Here is a 17,897-nt window from a genome sequence, read left to right as displayed (position 1 = left end):
TGTGGATGTCGCCGTTCATGCAGAACAATGTGATTCCCTTTCTCCAAGTTTATTGAACTTTTAACGACAACACAATGGCTGAAATACAACGCGGTAAATATGTGTATTTACATACAGGAGTCTCGCGCGGTGATTATCACAGGATGTCGATGCTACGGTACAGACATACAGAAACAAATCCAACAGATATTTCAGATTTCCAGTGAAACGTTCTCCTGTCGGTCGCCATGTCTTCATTACAAGATGAGCAATAAATAGCACATATATATTGTATATATTTCTATAAGATATGTTTAAACTAGACGGCGGAAGTAGCAATGACAATACGACATATCGTCTCGATTACGATAGAATGGCGACGCTCTGCTCACGTATAGTCGTACGGGATGCATCGGTAGGGTCTGTGTCAAATCTTGGCGCAAGACAAGCTTTTTGCTCCAATTTCTCTGTGAATGAGGAATAACGAATCCGAATGAAAAACAATTCCGACATATGCAGAAGAGGCGTATGCGTGAATGTGTATGATTAGGCGCGAGTTCTTTCATTGAGAAACTGAGCGAAGTCCACATGCATCTGTTCACCTACAATGTTCTTCTGTGTTCTTTTCTCCTGATTGGCTGGTCAGGATTTACGAGGAAAGAATCACAGCCTGACTGTTTTCATACAACAAATGCGCTCCTGTTGGTCCAAGCCAGACTGCTGGGTGCTCAGCTGGGGACTTCCTTGCAAATATTCTCCCAGCACGGGACTTATTATCCCGCTTCTCAATTCAAGACCCAAAGACCGGTTAACAGTCAATGTCTGGGACGCTCTTCTGATTTCATTGGCAGCTTTCTAATATTTTCTGATGAATTAAACATCGACGGTGAAATCTAGTTTCTGAACTTCTCCGAAACGGTCAACATTGAACGCAGTAAGCGGACCCTGCAATGGAAACAAGCTGAAGCGTCACAATATTAAAGCGCACAAGTGGTTTGCCGGTCTAATCTTCTTTTGCCTTTTAAGAGTGGAGTGTTTTTGTGTGATTACTTTATACCGCGCGATGACATCTGCCTTAAACAAAGCACCGCTACCAGAATAGGGGATGAAAAGCCTTCCCTGGCTGGATTTACTCTGCAGATCTTAAGGCCCAATTCCAATTCGGCGCCTACGGTTTGTTGCTTTCTACTTTCCAGACGCGAGATCAACATGCTTACATGTAATAAATGCTCAAAAGAATCCAAAGCGAACGTAAAAACAAAAAAAACAGCACCGCTCTTCGGTCTTCTGAGCTTTGAGCGTGCTGTCGTTTGGATAGACACGCAAATGACGGTAAGTCGTCGCTTGACATATTCCGCTGATGTCTGCCTTGTAGTGACACGAGATATCCGATCTGTCCAATTACACTGCAGTCGTAGAGATCCCGTTCATATCCTTTTTTTTGCATTTTATTTATTTTTGTTACCACGAATGACAGATCTGAAGCTATCCGACTCCGTGTGTTGTCGTTTTTCTATATAATGTAAAACACCTTCGTCTTTCTGTTATGTGGTCAGGTCACTCGGATGCTTCGCCCCTGACTGGAATCACAACACATGCGAATATTTGGCCGCTAACCCGCTAAGTGACATGTACGTAATGTGTGTGTGTGTGTGTGTGTGTGTGTGTGGTTCTGGACACTGTGGCCCTATTTAGGACTGAGGCCCTGATAGAAGACGACGTGTGCAGGGGAAGCTTGTGCTTTAACACAAAAAAGATGCTGGTCAAAAACCCGGACTAGAGTACACACCAACTACTTTTCAGTAGTAGTAGTAGTCAGAGTCCAGAATAGTCCAGGGGCAACTTGATTGGCTGAGGGACATGCAGTGTTTTACATTTACAACAACAAAAATGCTGCACCGACTTCATTGGAGGCCACGCGTCTATGGAAGTAAATGGCGCTAGTAGAAGGAAGAGGAGGAGCTTTTATCTACTTAAGAGACTAGAAAGCAATCGATCACCATCGTCAGCATCTTCATCGGCGGTGCGGCGGAGGAACGGAGAGGCGGGCTGCATGCAGATTGCTGGGGCGGAGGGTGCGGGTCACATGTACACAGTTTGGTCGTCACCTGGGTAGAGACCAACGCAAAATCCCAATGAATACAACGCATAAGAATTGAATGTTAATGTCCGTATGTCGTTACCTCGGCATTAACTCGCGGCCGTCTCCCGGTGAGCGAGGAAGTGTCTGTTGGAGTCGTCCGCCTCGCTGCCGCAGTGCACATCGCTCCTGTTTAGAAAGACACAAAGACTCAACGAAACCACGTCTCCCCCAGCGCTCCGTGCACATTTCATTGCTCGACTGCGCAGCTGTGCCGAATCGTTGCCGATCGTGTTCCTATTCGAGCTCTAGTTCGAGATCATTATCCTTACCTGTTGTCATTGATGTCTCTTGTGTCACTGATGCTGTTCCCTGCTGGGAACAACAACAACAACAAAAAGCATGTTCACATCATTTATGTTACACTACTAAATTGAATTGACTGATTAAAGAAGTACAGGGTGAGGGAAATCCACATGATGGAAAATAATAATAATTTGGCCTTCAAATTAGTTTTGGCTATTGTAAGATCCTCGGCTATATTGCGCCTGTGTTGCGGCGGCATGCTCACCATTGTCAATGTTAAGCGGGAAGGATTCCAGTATGTCTCCGTTGTATCTGCCCGCTCTGTAGCCCAGTGCTGTGGAAACTCTGGCAAACAACAAAGGAAGGATCAGAATTGGGTCCCGCGGTGAACTTAAGCCGACTTGGTGAAAAGGTGGTCTTTGGCAAGAGAGAATCTTTGAAACGCACGTGTTGGTCTGAACAGAGTTTGGGTTGCAGTTGACGCTCGCGGAGTTGGTCGGCGTCACGTTGCTCTGAAAGACGGCGTTGCTGAAGGTGTCGGCGTGCTCGGTGGCCCGGATGTACGAGTAGAACGGGTTGCTGGGGGAGCAGACGGGCATTTGCTTGGGCCTCACGGGCTTGGCTAGGGATGAAGCGAGGACGGTTGTCATACAACTGCGTCACTTGTTCCTGTCATTCTTTCAACCTTCCCCTTTTCTACACAGGATACCTTGTTCAGACATTCGTATCAGAAAAGACGGGTTTTTGTAAACATTGAAGACAATTTTGAGTCTGCAATGAAACTAACATACATCTTTTGTAAACAAAGACAACTTAGAGAGCTCCGCGGTCTCATCAAACTCTCGAATCAGTACCAATCTGCGCCGCATGAGGACGTCGCAAGGCGTTCTTGGCCCTCATGGCATCTTTGATGCGGTCGACTTCCTGCTGGTAGCGACGGCGGTCCATCATGGCGCCCTCCTTGGCATCCCTCAGTGCAGTCTCCAGGGCCTTAACTCGCTCAGCAGTAGACCGAAGGCGTTTCTCCAGCTTTGGAAGCTCACAACGCAGATCTGCATTGTCACGAACCAGCTGGAGCGATGCGAGGACGAGGACGACAAACTCGACGTCATTTGATGGATGAAGAGATTTTTTTTTTCAAAAGTCTGCCACGTGCGCTCACCTGTTTGTGAACCTTTGTAAGTTGGTCCAGGTTATTCTCAAGAAAGGAAATCTTCTGCTTCTGGGTGCACGACCCCCCGCTATCATCAGGTTCCATTTCGGAACTCTGTAGGTTGGAGTGGTCATGGAAGAAAGCAATATACAGTTTACTTTTCCGCTGGTCCTCTTCGAACGTCCCGTGCCATCAATAATGTTTGGGATCTTTGGGGTCATAGGGTTAGGGTTAGGGTTATGCGCTCCCATTCGATCATTTCAACATAACCCGCTCGCACAGTTCATCGCTCGCGCACAATTTGCCGCCAGTTTCGGCAGCACGTCGACTTACTTTTTTAACCCGCGACGTGAGGTCTTGAACGAACAGCTTGCGGATGTTGTGGAGGGTCTGGAGTTCGCGGGCCTGGCGGGAAGGGCAAGTCAAGAGAAAGTTAGAAGGCCCAACCTACAATCCGAAAAGATATCCAACGAGTGACAAGTGGATGTGGAGGAACAAAAGTGCGCTTTGAGTGGAGTTTTACTCACGACAATCTCCTCCAGACCCTTCAGGTCCTGTTTAGTCTGCTCATGGCGCTCGTGCCGGAATCTGACAGAAAATATGAAAACCATGATCATACAGTGGAGCCGGCATACTCGCGGTTTGGCACCCGTGGAGTTACCTATTTGCAGATTGTGTTTCACTTGTTTTTTCCCCACCAAAAAAAATGTGTTTTATTATTATTTTTTTACCAACCCAAAAACACTTATCCCTGCGTATTCAATATATATATATATTTTTTTTTTTGGGGGGGGGTAAAAATTCCTATTGTAATTATAATGAATATCCTTTTGCAATTATCCGTGGATTTTGCCCATTCGTGGTCCGGCAGGGGTCCACTGTGTACTATACAGTATTTCAAAACAAAGAAAATATGATCAGCAGAGATGTCGTTACATGCTGGAAGACTCAGACTGAACCGCAACTCATTTATCTTCAAGTGTACATTAAAAAAAAATATCCAAACTCATCAGGAGCATTCAAGTGGACCCTCAGAAAACCACAACTCGAGCAGAATTCGGACTTTGCCATCATAGAATAAAATAGAAAATATATTTGTTTGCTTGCTTGTTTAAAGACCTATTTCAGCAACGTAAGCCCTTCATGAAGCAGGGAAAGATATTTTCTTCTCGTCATCATTTCGGGCCTGGATTCTTGTTCGCAACATTTTGGACTTCCCAACCATTCGAGTTCCAATGAATTTTTTTTTGGGGGGAACTCTACGAATTCTAATGTCCCGATGTCGTTAGCAGTCGCCGGCGTCGCACACACTCAACTGAGTCCAGTTGGAAGTTGACTTACGAGAGCTCCTCCAGGCGCTCGCTCTTGCTGCTGTCCTGACTCTTCAGACGCTCAAATTCCGAGCGAACCTGAGCCAGCTCCAGCTCCATCTTGGAATTCCGACTAGACACGACACGTCTTCTATTAATTTCATGTTCCATTAATCATGACAAGAAGCTCAATGTATGTTAATAGAGAAAAGAATATTTGGGATGTCAGGAGTTACAGACTCGGTGAGTTCGTCGATGAGTCGCTGCTTCTCGTTGATCTCGTCGCGCAGTCGAGCCAGCTGCTTGTGATGGAGGCCGCGGTGAGACTCCGCCTGTTGACGGGCGACTTTCTAGAACATTTGAAGCAAACAGATGGCGTCAGTCGCCCATTGGTTTGCGCGCACACGGAAACAAAAATTCTGATGCTCATTGTCAAATTGGTGAGGAGTTTGTAAACTGAAATACTGGAGCACCAGTACCAATTTGCAACTCGACATTTTTATGAACCCAAATTGGATGGAATTGAATTTTGATGGCGACCGTTTATGAAGACACCTTGGAACAGTTTTGCATTCTAAAACTGCACAAATGCAAAGCAGCGTGAGGTTGCTGTTGTTTTATTTACCTTCACATTTCCATCTTCAGTCTCCCCCTTCTCTCCGTCTTTCTCCTCCAGAAGAGAATTGTCTTATAGAAGAGGAGAAATGGGGAAAGGTTGGACACACACACACACACACACACACACACGCACACGCAAATGAAATGATGCTGTTTTTGTGTGTGTGGATATTCACCCAAGGATGTTCCCACGCACTCACCAAGTCTTGTTTTCAGTTGTTTTTAAAAAAGGACTTTCGCGACATGTTTGTATTTCCCCTCGATTTTCTCGCAACGCCTTACGGGTGTGTATGCAGCGTCCGAAGACGTTAGCGCAAACCAAGTTTGCGTGTCCATGATGAGCAATTCAAAAGGATTCTTTTCAGTTCATTTCACAAGTGAACTCGCCTGTTCAGATGCGTATATCGCTATCAAACCTTATGAGAGCAATTTATAGTTGGTCTAGTGATATTATTCAATTCGGATAGTTTAGAAATAGTAGCTTGCTCCCGTCATCTTGTGACGGCGAGCGCGTGGTGCGCGTTACCTCGCTCCTGCAGCTTGGCCAGCTCTTCGCTCAGAGAGTCGTGACTTTCCTCCAGCAGCCTCTTCTTGTGCTCCACGCTCTGCATGTACTCCGTCAGCGAGCGGATCTTAGCCTCGTGCTGCGGAGCAAAGCGAGCGCGGCGGCCGAAGTCACACCCTCTCTCGTTCGCTCCGCCCCTTTTCGTTCTCGTCCTCACCTGAGAGATGAGGAGGTGGCACGAGGAGAGTTCCCTCCCGGTCTCCTCCATCTTGCGGTGGCACTCCAGCTGCATGTTCTCCAGCTGCCGGCAACGCTTCACCATGCTCTTCACCTCCGACTTGATCTTGCTAATGTAGAGGCGAGCCACTGTGAACTCCTCTTCGATGGCGCCGCTGATCTCCACCGGCTGAGCGTGGGAGGAAAGACAGCTTTCAGGTGCCACACATCCATTTGAACACCACCGATTCCCAAACACTGAGCTCCATTCGCCGTGAGAGAGAACGCCCCGAAGGTCATGCGATTCTTCTTCTTCTCACCAGCTTGATTTCGCCGTTGCCCACAATGGAGCTGAACTCGCTCAGGTCCCTCATCAGCCCGTTGAGGACGTCAGCGATACGTTTCCTCTGCTGACCGCTCACTTCCTGCATGCGAGATAGCTCCGCCTCCAGCTCCATCAGACTTGCCTGGTTCGGCGAGCCCACAGAAGGGAGAAAGAATGTCACGGTTTAGTTACACACGGACACCAAGTGCACACCAAACACAATGATGACACATCTGCAATGTCATCTCGTGAGCGACGTAACTTGCGGAGCTTTCTAGAAAACATGGAATGAGCACTTCGAATGACTCGACGTGCCTTGAGAAATAATGAAGTCATACTGTTTTACACTCATTCGAAGGCATTTTTTGGAACACAATATCACACAAAAATAGTCCCCAAAAGGCCTTTTTTTTTTTCCCGACACAATAACTCAATTTCTCCAGAACCTACGATCCTGTTTTCAAAAAGATCGGTTGACGTGGCCATTCCAACCAGGCGCAACATTTGGAAGTCTTGTCACATCACTCATTTCATGATTAGAAATAGGAAAATAGAATAGCACGAGAAATATTTTCATCTTCTAGAAAACAAATATTATGGGCCTTCGTAAACACAGGTGCAAATAATTCTGCGCTTCAGAAACTCTTCATTCATGTAATGCTGTCATTTTTCTTTCATTCTATTTTAGGATCTTTTTACTATTGCCATAATAACAATTAGAATCAGGATTTTCCTATGTTAAGTGGATTGGCAAACTCATTCAGTTCTACTGGCTCATAGTGAGCTTCAGGACTCCTTCTTCAGCTTGACGGCATCCCTCACCGTTGGTGTCCACCAACGGGTTCGGGGATTGCCGCCACGACAGCCACCGACCCCCTTACGGCCGCAGCTCCGGTCGGCCGCCTCAGCAATGGAGGCGCGGAACACGGTCCGCTCGGACTCGATGTCCCCCGCCTCCCCCGAAACATGAGCAAAGTTCTGTCGGAGGTGGGAGTTGAAACTCCTTCTGACAGGGGATTCCGCCAGACGTTCCCAGCAGACCTTCACAATACGTTTGGGCCCGCCACGTCGGACCGGCAATCCTTCCCCACCGTCGGAGCCGACACACCACCAGGTGGTGATCCGTTGACAGCTGCGCCCCTCTCTTCACCCGAGTGTCCGAGACATGCGGCCGCAAGTCCGATGACACGGCCGCAAAGCCGATCGTCGAACTGCGACCTAGGGTGTCCTGGTGCCAAGTGCACGTGTGGACACCCTTATGCTTGAACATGGTGTTCGTTATGGACAATCCGTGACGAGCACAGAAGTCCAATAACAGAACACCGCTCGGGTTCTGATCGGGGGGGGGGGGGGGGCCGGGCGTTCATCCCAATCACGCCCTTCCAGGTCTCACGGTCATTGCCCACGTGAGCATTGAAGTCCCCCAACAGAACGATGGAGTCCCCAGCGGGAGCGCTCTCCAGCAACCTCCAGCAAGGACTCCAAAAAGGGTGGGGACTCTGAACTGGTGTTTGGTGCATAACCCCAACGTACAGGCGCTGAGCCGGGGAGCAATAAGTATACCCACACCTGCTCGGCGTCTCTCACCGTGGGCAACTCCAGAGTGGAAGAGAGTCCAACCCCTCTCGAGAGGACTGGTACCAGAGCCCAAGCTGCGCGTGGAGGCGAGTCCGACTATATCTAGTCGGAACTTCTCGACCTCACGCACCGGCTCGGGCTCCTTCCCTGCCAGACAGGTGACATTCCACGTCCCTAGGGCCAGCTTCTGTAGCGGGGGATCGGACTTTTGGCTCGTCCCGTGCAGGGCTGCCGCAGCGAGTCGCCAGCAAGACTTGTTCGGCACAGTTTTTACGGCAGATACTTCCTGACGCAACCTACCCATTTTTTCCATCCGGGCTCGGGACGTGGCCCACAGCGGCTGGCTAGCGGGGCGCCGGTTGCACGGGAGGCAGCAGCATGGACCCCTACGCTACCTTTACTACCTTCACGCATTAGCATGGAAATGTACCCATTTCTTAGTAAATAGAGGCTGTTTGTGTCACGCTCTTCCTCTTGAACGTACCATTTTCTGAGCCAGCTGGTCGGCCAGCAGCTGGTTCTGCAGACCTTTCTCCTCCACCTCCTGGCTCTTTTGGTCATAGTTGATGGCCAGCTCCTCCAGAGCTTGCAGCACCTCCTTCACCTCCGCCTTAGCGCAGTCGCTCTCCACCTGCAGCCTGCCGAGCTCCGCCTGCACCTTGTCGCCGTCCCCGCGCGAAGACGCCAACAGCTGCCGGTAAAAGCGCCGCACGTCAGAAGACTCTGGCGGTCTTGGCGTGCGAGTCTGCGCGCGTGCGTGTAAACCGGTGTGTACCTCGTCCTGGTCCAACATCTGCTGCTTCAGTTTCTCCACCAGCTGACACTGCAGGTTGATCTCATCATCCTGCGATACACGCCGCAGGTCCATGACAACAGCCGCCGACATGTACTTTCATCAGTTTTCTAGACCGCGCTATCCTGTTGATTGTCACGGTGAGCTGGAAGCTGACTTTGCGCGACAGGCAGACTAATGCTAACGCTACGTGAATCAAGTTTGATATATTGCGCATAGGTCCCTTCTACATATTTTAGGTCGATTCAGGTCTGGGCTCTGGCTGTGCCAATTATTTTCATACCGGCTTTGATTGCGATCGTCAAGTGTCCACGCGTGATCCGCGCGTCGGAGGAATTGCATCTACCTTGTCGTCCAGCTGCTTGTACAGCTTGCGGATCTCCTCTTCATATTTCTGGCGCTCCTCCTCGGAAATGCGAACCACAATGGAAGAGGTGTCGTTATCCAGAACGGGCCGCTCCTCCGCCGACTCGTAACGGGTCGCGATCTCCGGCCGGGTCCTCTCCGTCTCGGGTACGTCCTCTCCTGGAGGGAGTGACGATGGCGCAGGCTTAGAAGAATTGCATCTCTTTTCTGGGATGTCGGCTTCTAATCGTCCTCACCGTTCCTCCAGCGGTTGAGCTCGGCCTCCAGCTTTTGGATGCTCTCCTTCAGGGTCTTGCTCTTCTCCTTCACCTTCTCGTACTTCCTCTTCCACTGCTCAGCTGTCAGTTCCAAGTTGATGGAAGCCGTGTTACGGATAGTCTTGGCGCTGTTGGGAATCGGGTGATTAGCAATTAGATGTTATTTGAATGAGTGAATAGTTTACAAAAAAAAAAGACTTTTAGTGCGTGGAGATGTCCGAAGTATCGAGCTTAGATGAAGAATTAAGAGTCACAACAATGGGATGTAGTCCAAACTATGATTGACTACTTCATAGATTTGGAGTTTGTCCACATTTTTAGGAACAATTTCCCAGTGAAAAACACAATCCATATAGTTTCTACCGTTGCCCAAACATCAGTGTGGACTTAGTCTCGGCGTCATTATAGCTGGAGGGCGAACAGCAGATGAACATGGTGGTGCGACAATTCCCGCCAAGAGAATCCTGCAGGATGCGGGTCATTTTGCTGTCACGGTACGGCACGTGGCTTTTCTGGGAGAGGAGAAAATCGGCACGTCGCCGTTGGATAAGAGGCGGAGGCGGAGGCGGAGGCGGGGGCGAGCGGAGAAAGGAGAGAAAACTCACCGTGCCCTCGGCCAAGGCTGAGATGACGTTTCCCAGGGCCGACAGAGACTTGTTGATGTTTTTGGCCTCGTCCAGCACGGCTCCTGCGGCCCCCGTCTTACTGACCTGGTGCACACAGTGGATGGTCACAAGTCAAATACAACGCCTGACGTCTCCTATCTAGAGGTTGGGGACCACTGATTCTCGAAGGTACAGCGCAGTAGAACCTTTTACACACTCGGCCGTTTTGTCCTACCGACGATGCATCTTGCACGCATGGATTCCCATTGCGACGGAGACTGACTAAGACTGAGGTATCTACAGCCATCTGCCTCCGTTCGTTAGCCTCGGAGCTGTTGAACTTGAAGTTATCCCACCTTCTCGCTTCCCGCCAGGTCCACCAGATAGAGTTTTCCGCAAAGCTTCTGCTCGGTCTCCACGTGCTCCTGCTTGATGTTGATCAGGAAGATGCTGTGGCTGCGAGAGCTGTGCTCGTTCATGTCTGCGCAAACACAGACACAACACCGTTGTTTATATACTGTACATCGATCTGTCCGTCCGTCCGTCCGTCCGTCCATCTTCTTCAAAACCAAATCAAATAAACACTAATATTGTCTTTCCAATGTGTCATTGGTTTATGTATATGTATTGGACGGTGTATATGCAATTATGATGTCATGTATGTAACACAAAAGCATAATGACAGTTAGCTCGAGTCATTTTGCATAAGCAGACTTATTGCTACTTTAAAGATTTGGATTATCATATTCCTGACTAGCCGTTGAATTGCCATTGCACATGGAAAATTACGGAATGTGATGCTGGCTGTCGGAGAGAGAGGCCAATTGGCTTTGCGGCACTGCTAAGTTGCCCTTGAGCAACGCACCAAACTCTTGACGTCTTCGGGCACGGTCGCGCAGCCCCTTCTCTCGGACGTGCGCAGTATTGCAAGCGTGCGAAGGGAATCTTTGGTGTGGGGTGTGTCACCAGAGATTTGTTTTCCCCTCGCAGATCTTCTCCGAAAACATTCAAGCTGGCAATCGTAAATCTTGAACCTATTGACGATCGCAACTACGTAATGTATGCGCGTGGTCCGAACCAACTTTGGCCCAGCCACAGACTCAGAGAATCTGACACGAACATACTTGGCAAATAAAGATGATTCTGATTCTGATTCTGATTCTGATTCTGATTCTGAAACGGGGTGATAGCCAGTTAGAAGTAATCCAGCGTTTCCGGGGGATCCGGATGCGTTCCAGGTTTCTTCCGAATCGGCTATCGCTCAGTTTCACGAGTCGGTGGCTCAGCCCAACTCGGTCAAAAATGATGAGTTGGATCGTGACTAGTGTACAGTTTTAACGTTTACGATTGTCAGCTCCAACTGTTATCCGAGCAGATCGGTGGGGGGGGGGGTGAATCACTGTTAATACAGCCCACACCGCAGAACAATTGCTAAGGTTCATCTTTTTAAGACTCATCCAAGAACCGGGCCTTTGCTGACTTTGATCCCAAGGGAGGGGGAAATGCTAGATTGTTGGCTTGAGGCAGGGGTGTCAAACTCATTTTTGGCTCCGGCCGCATTGGAGTTAGGATTTCCCTCAGTGAAACCAAATCAATGTTTAATCACCAAATCATATTATTATTACCATTACACAACAAATTGAGGGATGACTACTTTTGAAATCAGAAGACAAGGATAATAGTTTGTTCAAGTATTGTTTACGTTACTGTAGACGAAGGGTTTGGAAACAGGAAAATGCAATATCTCAACATTATTGTTTATTATTATGACAATTTGGAATTTGGGCACAGATTTGAGCAAAAATCACGGAAGTTGACGAGCACCATTTGCTCTGGCGGACCACGTAAATGACATGGCGGGCCGCTTCTGGCCCCCTGGGCCTTGAGTTTGACACCGATGGCCCAAGCCGTCTGGGATACGGCCGAGCTTCCCTGTGACCCTGGAGAGGATATGTCTACGGAAAATGGATGAAAGATTTGGCTTCGTCATGTAATTCTGCTATTTCATAGATATTTCACAATGACCGTGAATGGTGCAAAAATAAGCAGGTGATTCGAGTGATTCAGTGGTTTGAGAAGCGACTCTTTTTACGTGAAATGGACTCATCCGATCCCAGGAGGAAGTGCGGCAAGGTGACCTCATCGTGCACTATCTCACTAGCTCGTTCCCTAAAACAACATTCAGGTTGGAGAACGCTGTCCCTGCAGCGCAATGAGTCAGCGGGAGAAGACTGCGACGACGGCATCACGGGCACACTTTACCGGCTGTGTCATGCGGTGAGTAAGTTGCCATGGCTACACGTTCTCCCCATCCAATCAATGTTCTTATCATTTTCTCACGCACACACAATCCCTAATTAGTTTATGGCTGAGGCATCACAGTCCCTCAAACACGATATCCGCGCGGCGCATAGACGACGGGAAGTCGAGAGTTAAATGACGTGAAATGAATGCAAACACAGTATTTGCTGATAATGGCGTGCACTTGTTTTGTACTGTGTTAAATAGACTTACTGGTAACGGCGACGTGGCGGTTTGATTTGCCCTCGTCAATCAAGTCCATCACCTCGTCCGGGCTGGAGACAAAGCGCTCGGTGCATCCCTGAGGATGAGACCAGATTGAAAAACACATTCACGGCATGATCGCGGGATGAGGCATATCGTCGTATAAAAGGCCTAACTGTCACACACCTTGACATACGGCACACGGTTCTTATCCTCGTGGACAGACAGGTTGGTCTTTGTCACTAAAAAAAAATATATATATATATATATTTGCAAATGATGACAATCAAAATAAATGATGAAATGTTTGTTTTGGGCACTTACCGTCCAGTAAGTCACGGATTTTGTCCATGTAGATTTCGAAATAGGAAACCTTTGAAAGACAGAGAAAAATGGATTTGACATGATGTGCGTATGCGAAAACTTTCCGAACGAGCGAACAAATGGCGGCTTTGAGGAGCTCGCGGCACGAGCGGGGAAACGGCACAAGGTGGAAAGAGAAAATCAGCCAACGGGGGCTGACATGAAAACCTTGATGTGGAATTCCAGGTTTTCATCCATGGCAAAGATGTGGTTGAAGATGTCCTCGGCAATGCGGGGGATGATGCCCATCTGGTGAGGGTCGTGCAGCTTGCCCTGGAACAGTCGGCACATTGTAGAATCGGCACGTTGGACAGAATACCCTTTGGCTACAAATTGCTTGGGAAGAATTCATCCAATCAATGTTGAAATGTAGAATGTGAGATTTGAGAAACATAAAAGAGCTCAATTATAGTGCTAATGCAACTGCTAAAATGCAAATGATTGCTATGCTAACCAGTAGCAAAAGTGCTAATGTAGATCGGTAATTTGATTGTATTTATTTTTTTTTCAGTAGGTGAATATTGTTTTAAATGAGCATTGCTATTATATAGCCGGATAGCAACCTGAGGAGTGAAAATGCCAAGGCAGACTTGCGAAGGGTTTAACACTTTAGTTACTGTCGTCAATGGGAACGGGTTGAAATGCGAACGCGCCAGCAGTGGCTATGCTGACATTGCGCAAGAAGAAAGGGTCAGGTTGGATAAGATGCCGAGCACAAACCGCATTCAAAACAAAGCGACTGTGCTAACTGTACCTCCATGGTGTGAGTCTTGCCCGAAGACGTTTGCCCATAGGCGAAGATGGTGCCGTTGTAGCCGCCCAGCACATCTGCAAGGGAGGCAAATGGCAAAACGTTTCGCTCGTGTGAAATACTCTCATCGTCTGGTCTGGGTGCGTACCCTTGACAATCTGCTTGGCACAGGTGTTGTACACCTGCTCCTGGGTGGTGTTGGTTGGAAACACTCGATCGAACATGTAGGACTTGCCCTGAAAACGGCAAAAATGCATCACGTTAGAGACGATAGATAGATAGATCGATAGATAGATAGATCGATCGATAGATAGATCGATAGATAGATCGATAGATAGATCGATAGATAGATCGATAGATAGATGTTATACACAGAGACTGTTAGGGGTTTTTGGGGAGGTGTTGGGGGGACTGCAACGAGTGAATGACATTTTCAGTCATTTAAATGCAGAAAAAGAAAAAGAACTATGAACACGTTCATTTTTGGAACGGTGAACTGAACGTTGAAGTAGTTCACGCAGAAAGTGAACTTTTCCCAGCGTCATTCGCCAACGTGGCACACGAGGCGCCGTTAGCAGATCGGCCCAATAGCATGAAAACAAAGGGGGGGAGGGGGGGATATCACGAGTCAGACGCACGGCAGGAGATTCAATAAGCGGGGAGAAAGCAGGTCAGTCACTAATGCGCAGGCTCGGAGATTATCGATCCTAATTTGAGAAGTCACTTTCGGAATCCATTATTGCTGACCGGTAGTATAGCGCAGATAGTCAGTCCATCGTATTCGAAATGTGTGTGGTGCTCATGAGACAACAACGACGCGGGAAGCAGAAATTGGAGAGAAAAGACGCATTTCCTCGGCCCTCGTCTACGCGGTCATTTGAGTTCCAGACGGAAACCGCAGAGAACGACGAGAAGGCTTTTTGTAATGAGTTCAAACTTGAATTCAAAAAAAAAATGTCAATCAATGAATCACTTATTGGATGAAACGTCGTTTTCAAATGTATATGCATACATAGTTCCGCTTTTTCCACTTAGATATTATTTTATGAGCAAAAGTTGTTTGAAAATCCCTGTAAGTTGAAAAGAAACCAAAAAAAAATTGACACACCGCAGAGAAGATGAGAGAGAAAATGAGGCCCCCAAAACATGCCCCTCTTAACTTCAGCTGTCACTCAAATAGTTTGGGCCCGCAGGACAGATGCAGCGTGCGCTCGAATGCGGCTGCACTTCATCAACACTTGACTTTGCCTCGGATGTTTCTGTGATGCGGACGAGCAGAACGAGGCGGTGACTTGTTGAGCGACGCCAACCAAATTCCCGCCAGCTAACGGCAACGCTAAGTTATTACTGCTTAGTAGCTCACAATTGCACTGGACGGCCGCTGACGGAACGACGGCGCTCGGTCCTTATTTAGCGGCGGACGGCCGACTCGTGTCACGTGGCAGGAAGCCCGAGTGCGTACTTGGTTTTAGCCACGCCCCAAAAATACAGACCATTGGAATGGTGCATCGGACTTTCACGCGAACCTATATCTGGACAATTGAGCGCTAAATTGTTCTCGGTCTTTGCGCGCATTTTCACCAATTCAAACATGTTGAATGAATTTAGAAGCAAATCACAAAAAGAATTCTTTGCACCAAGACAAAAACTACAAAGCTGATGTCATTTTGCCTTCTTCAGACAGCACACTAGTAAAGCTATTAAACAACAATCGATCAATTATACAAAATACAATTATTCGCCATCAAGTCATGATTACGATGCCCATTATTGTTATCTTTAAGAAATACAAATTCTGGGGGGGGGAATGCAACTATAGGGGAGAATTACAGTAAATTCAAATGTTATTTGTTTTGTTTTGTTTTATCCCCCTGATTAAGAGCCCTGATGATTCCATTTAATCATAGTGACATACGCCATCCATCCATCCATTTTCGGTACCGCTTGAAATGATGCGAGTGATTTGCTGCGGAGACCCCTGTTGGGACAGTTAACAACATCGTAGTCTTTCTACTGTATTCCCAATCTAATATGCAAACTGTATTGAAAGCAATAGCGAAGCATATTTATGATTGTGCTAGCTTGGAGTCGAAAGCGTCATACTGAGGTCTGTTCGCAATATTGCGGCGGTCGGCCCATTGACTTGCGTCGACGGCGGACATATTACGAACCCAAGATGATAACGTGCCACACACACACACAGGTGATGATGATGATGATGATGATGATGATGAATTGATGAAGGGCCCTGTGTGCTCAACAAGGCGACTCCCTTTTGTATTTGTGTGTTCTGGTTTTTTTTTTATTTCTATATATACATATATATTTTTATTTTTTATTTTTTTTTTGCTTACCCCGACGACGACAGTGTCATCTCCTTGGAATTTGGGCAGGAAAAGGTCCCCCCGAATGATCTCGGACTGGTTGAGAGGACGAAAGCGACACAGCACTTTGATGTTGCACTCGGCTGGGACGTCGGCCATGGCGCAGATTGGATGAGGATGAGGAGGAGGAGGAGGAGGAGGAGGAGGAGGCTGGCGAAGATGCTGCTGGCGGCCTAGGACCCGAAGCGTCAGGACACGACGGGATATCCACGGAGGTCGCTCTTTCCTCTTCCACAGGGACTGCAGACAAGCTTGGGGTGTTCGTTCTTTTTTTTTTCCCCTCCTTGGACTATTGAAGCGTCGAAAAAGCGAAGAAGCCTGGTGGCGTTTCCGTGTCGCAGTGAGCCAAGACGGCGCTAATTAGTTGTCAAAATAGCAAACGACCGGCCTACATTATTAAAAGAACTGAAGAAGAAGAAATGTGGCCCCTCCGCTGCACTGGAAGAGCTATTCGAGATTCGTGGCTGCCTTTCCCCTGTTTTGGGTGCGTCAGGCCGGCTGAAGGTGAGCGATGCTGTTGGAAGGGCAGTGAGGTCCAAGGCGACTACAGCGCCCCCTGTCGGCGGGGCCTGCGAAGGGCGTGGCCTGCATCCCCGTGAAAGTGCCACCCGTAGACTTCATCGTTACCTAGATCACGCCGTGGTCGCTGAATTGTACGCCGACGACGGCGACATATTGAATGTGGAAAATTGGGGGCTCGGCTTTGATGGCTCCTAATAGGTCAACGGGGAAGGGAAATTGTGATTTCCGAGGATTTTCGTAGAAATAATGATTTGGAAATGGAAGCATTTGCAGCGATTTATAGAAAATAAAAGGTTGCATTTTGATACGTATCGGTCAAATCATTACAATTATTTTGAGAAAACATTAACGTGATCGACGTCTTCACACAGATGAATGTCATTCACGCTAAATAATGACACTAAAAGTAAATGTGTTATTTCAGAAGTGTGTATCAAACGGAACATGAATCTGTACCCAAGAAGTAGCTGATAGATTTAAAAAGGTAGGAAACCCCTGTCCAAGACCGTTTTATTATGTTTGTAAAACAATAGTAATAAATTATTAACAATAGTAGTAACCGGCTGTGGCAACCCCGTTTCCCAATCATATTAGTGTGTGTGTGTGTTTGTAAACAGGTGAATTAGAGGGTTTCACTTTTTGGTGCACTTTGTAGATTGGCATTTTCTTACGTCCAGTCCACCGACTTGCATTAGTCGTTTCCGAGCATATTCGCGACATCCAATATGGCGGAGGCAGCGTCTACGTATACATGTCTATGGTCGTACCGAGCTCATCCCCGTCGCTCGGCTGCGGCTCAGCATCCTCCTCCAGGGAAATTTGACAAAGCCACCGGCAGGCGGCTCGTCGTGACGTCAGCATTCATATCGCTGCCATGATTTAAAGCCAGCCGATACATTACCACAAAAACAAAAGAGAGCAGACATTCGAAGCAAGCAAAAAATAAAAGCTCTGATATTAATGTAACGCATCAGAACATACATCTGACCTTCCCCTAATTTAATTCGGTATGGTTTCTTTCTATAAAATACTATTGTGTACATTAATGAGGGGAAAAAAACGAACTTCAATGATTTACTTAAATGGCTGGAATAACAAAGAGTGACAAATTGAAGGGGGTCTGACTACTTTCCGTACCCGCCGTACATTTGGTCTCCGCGACTGACGTGCAACACAATTTTGAGGAAGCCAATTCAATTCAACATCGGTTTCACATAAAACTGTATGAATGTGCTTCACTTTGACTGTCAGTGACTGATTGTAAAAATGAAATCAACAGAG

The 17,897-nt window shown here is 47.7% G+C and overlaps 1 protein-coding gene across 2 annotated transcripts; it reads right to left on the bottom strand.

The window, feature by feature from the left end:
* Window positions 1-33: 33 nt before the first annotated feature.
* On the bottom strand, window positions 34-17,105 carry kif5aa (kinesin family member 5A, a). Of its 2 annotated transcripts, none has more exons than XM_061766898.1 (29): window positions 16,065-17,105; window positions 13,859-13,946; window positions 13,714-13,787; window positions 13,128-13,232; window positions 12,921-12,969; window positions 12,783-12,838; window positions 12,606-12,693; window positions 10,448-10,572; window positions 10,092-10,196; window positions 9,850-9,998; window positions 9,466-9,614; window positions 9,210-9,388; window positions 8,846-8,914; window positions 8,555-8,761; window positions 6,488-6,634; window positions 6,169-6,357; window positions 5,973-6,090; window positions 5,454-5,515; window positions 5,069-5,178; window positions 4,860-4,961; window positions 4,046-4,106; window positions 3,852-3,923; window positions 3,528-3,632; window positions 3,220-3,436; window positions 2,813-2,987; window positions 2,631-2,710; window positions 2,392-2,431; window positions 2,163-2,248; window positions 34-2,087 (listed from the first exon to the last, which is right to left on the bottom strand). In XM_061766898.1, the coding sequence occupies exons 1-28, from the start codon at window positions 16,191-16,193 to the stop codon at window positions 2,170-2,172; spliced, it is 3,129 nt and encodes a 1,042-aa protein (XP_061622882.1). In that variant the 5' UTR covers window positions 16,194-17,105; the 3' UTR covers window positions 34-2,087; window positions 2,163-2,169. The 2 variants fall into 2 exon arrangements, with proteins under 2 accessions (XP_061622882.1, XP_061622875.1); XM_061766891.1 differs by having other exon boundaries at window positions 2,392-2,434; window positions 16,065-16,665.
* Window positions 17,106-17,897: the final 792 nt, after the last annotated feature.

Source organism: Phyllopteryx taeniolatus, chromosome 1 (genome assembly GCF_024500385.1).
Source record: "Phyllopteryx taeniolatus isolate TA_2022b chromosome 1, UOR_Ptae_1.2, whole genome shotgun sequence".
Lineage (NCBI taxonomy): Eukaryota > Metazoa > Chordata > Actinopteri > Syngnathiformes > Syngnathidae > Phyllopteryx > Phyllopteryx taeniolatus.
The sequence above is the reverse complement of the archived record's forward strand: the minus strand, read 5'-3'. Positions and strand labels throughout refer to the sequence as shown.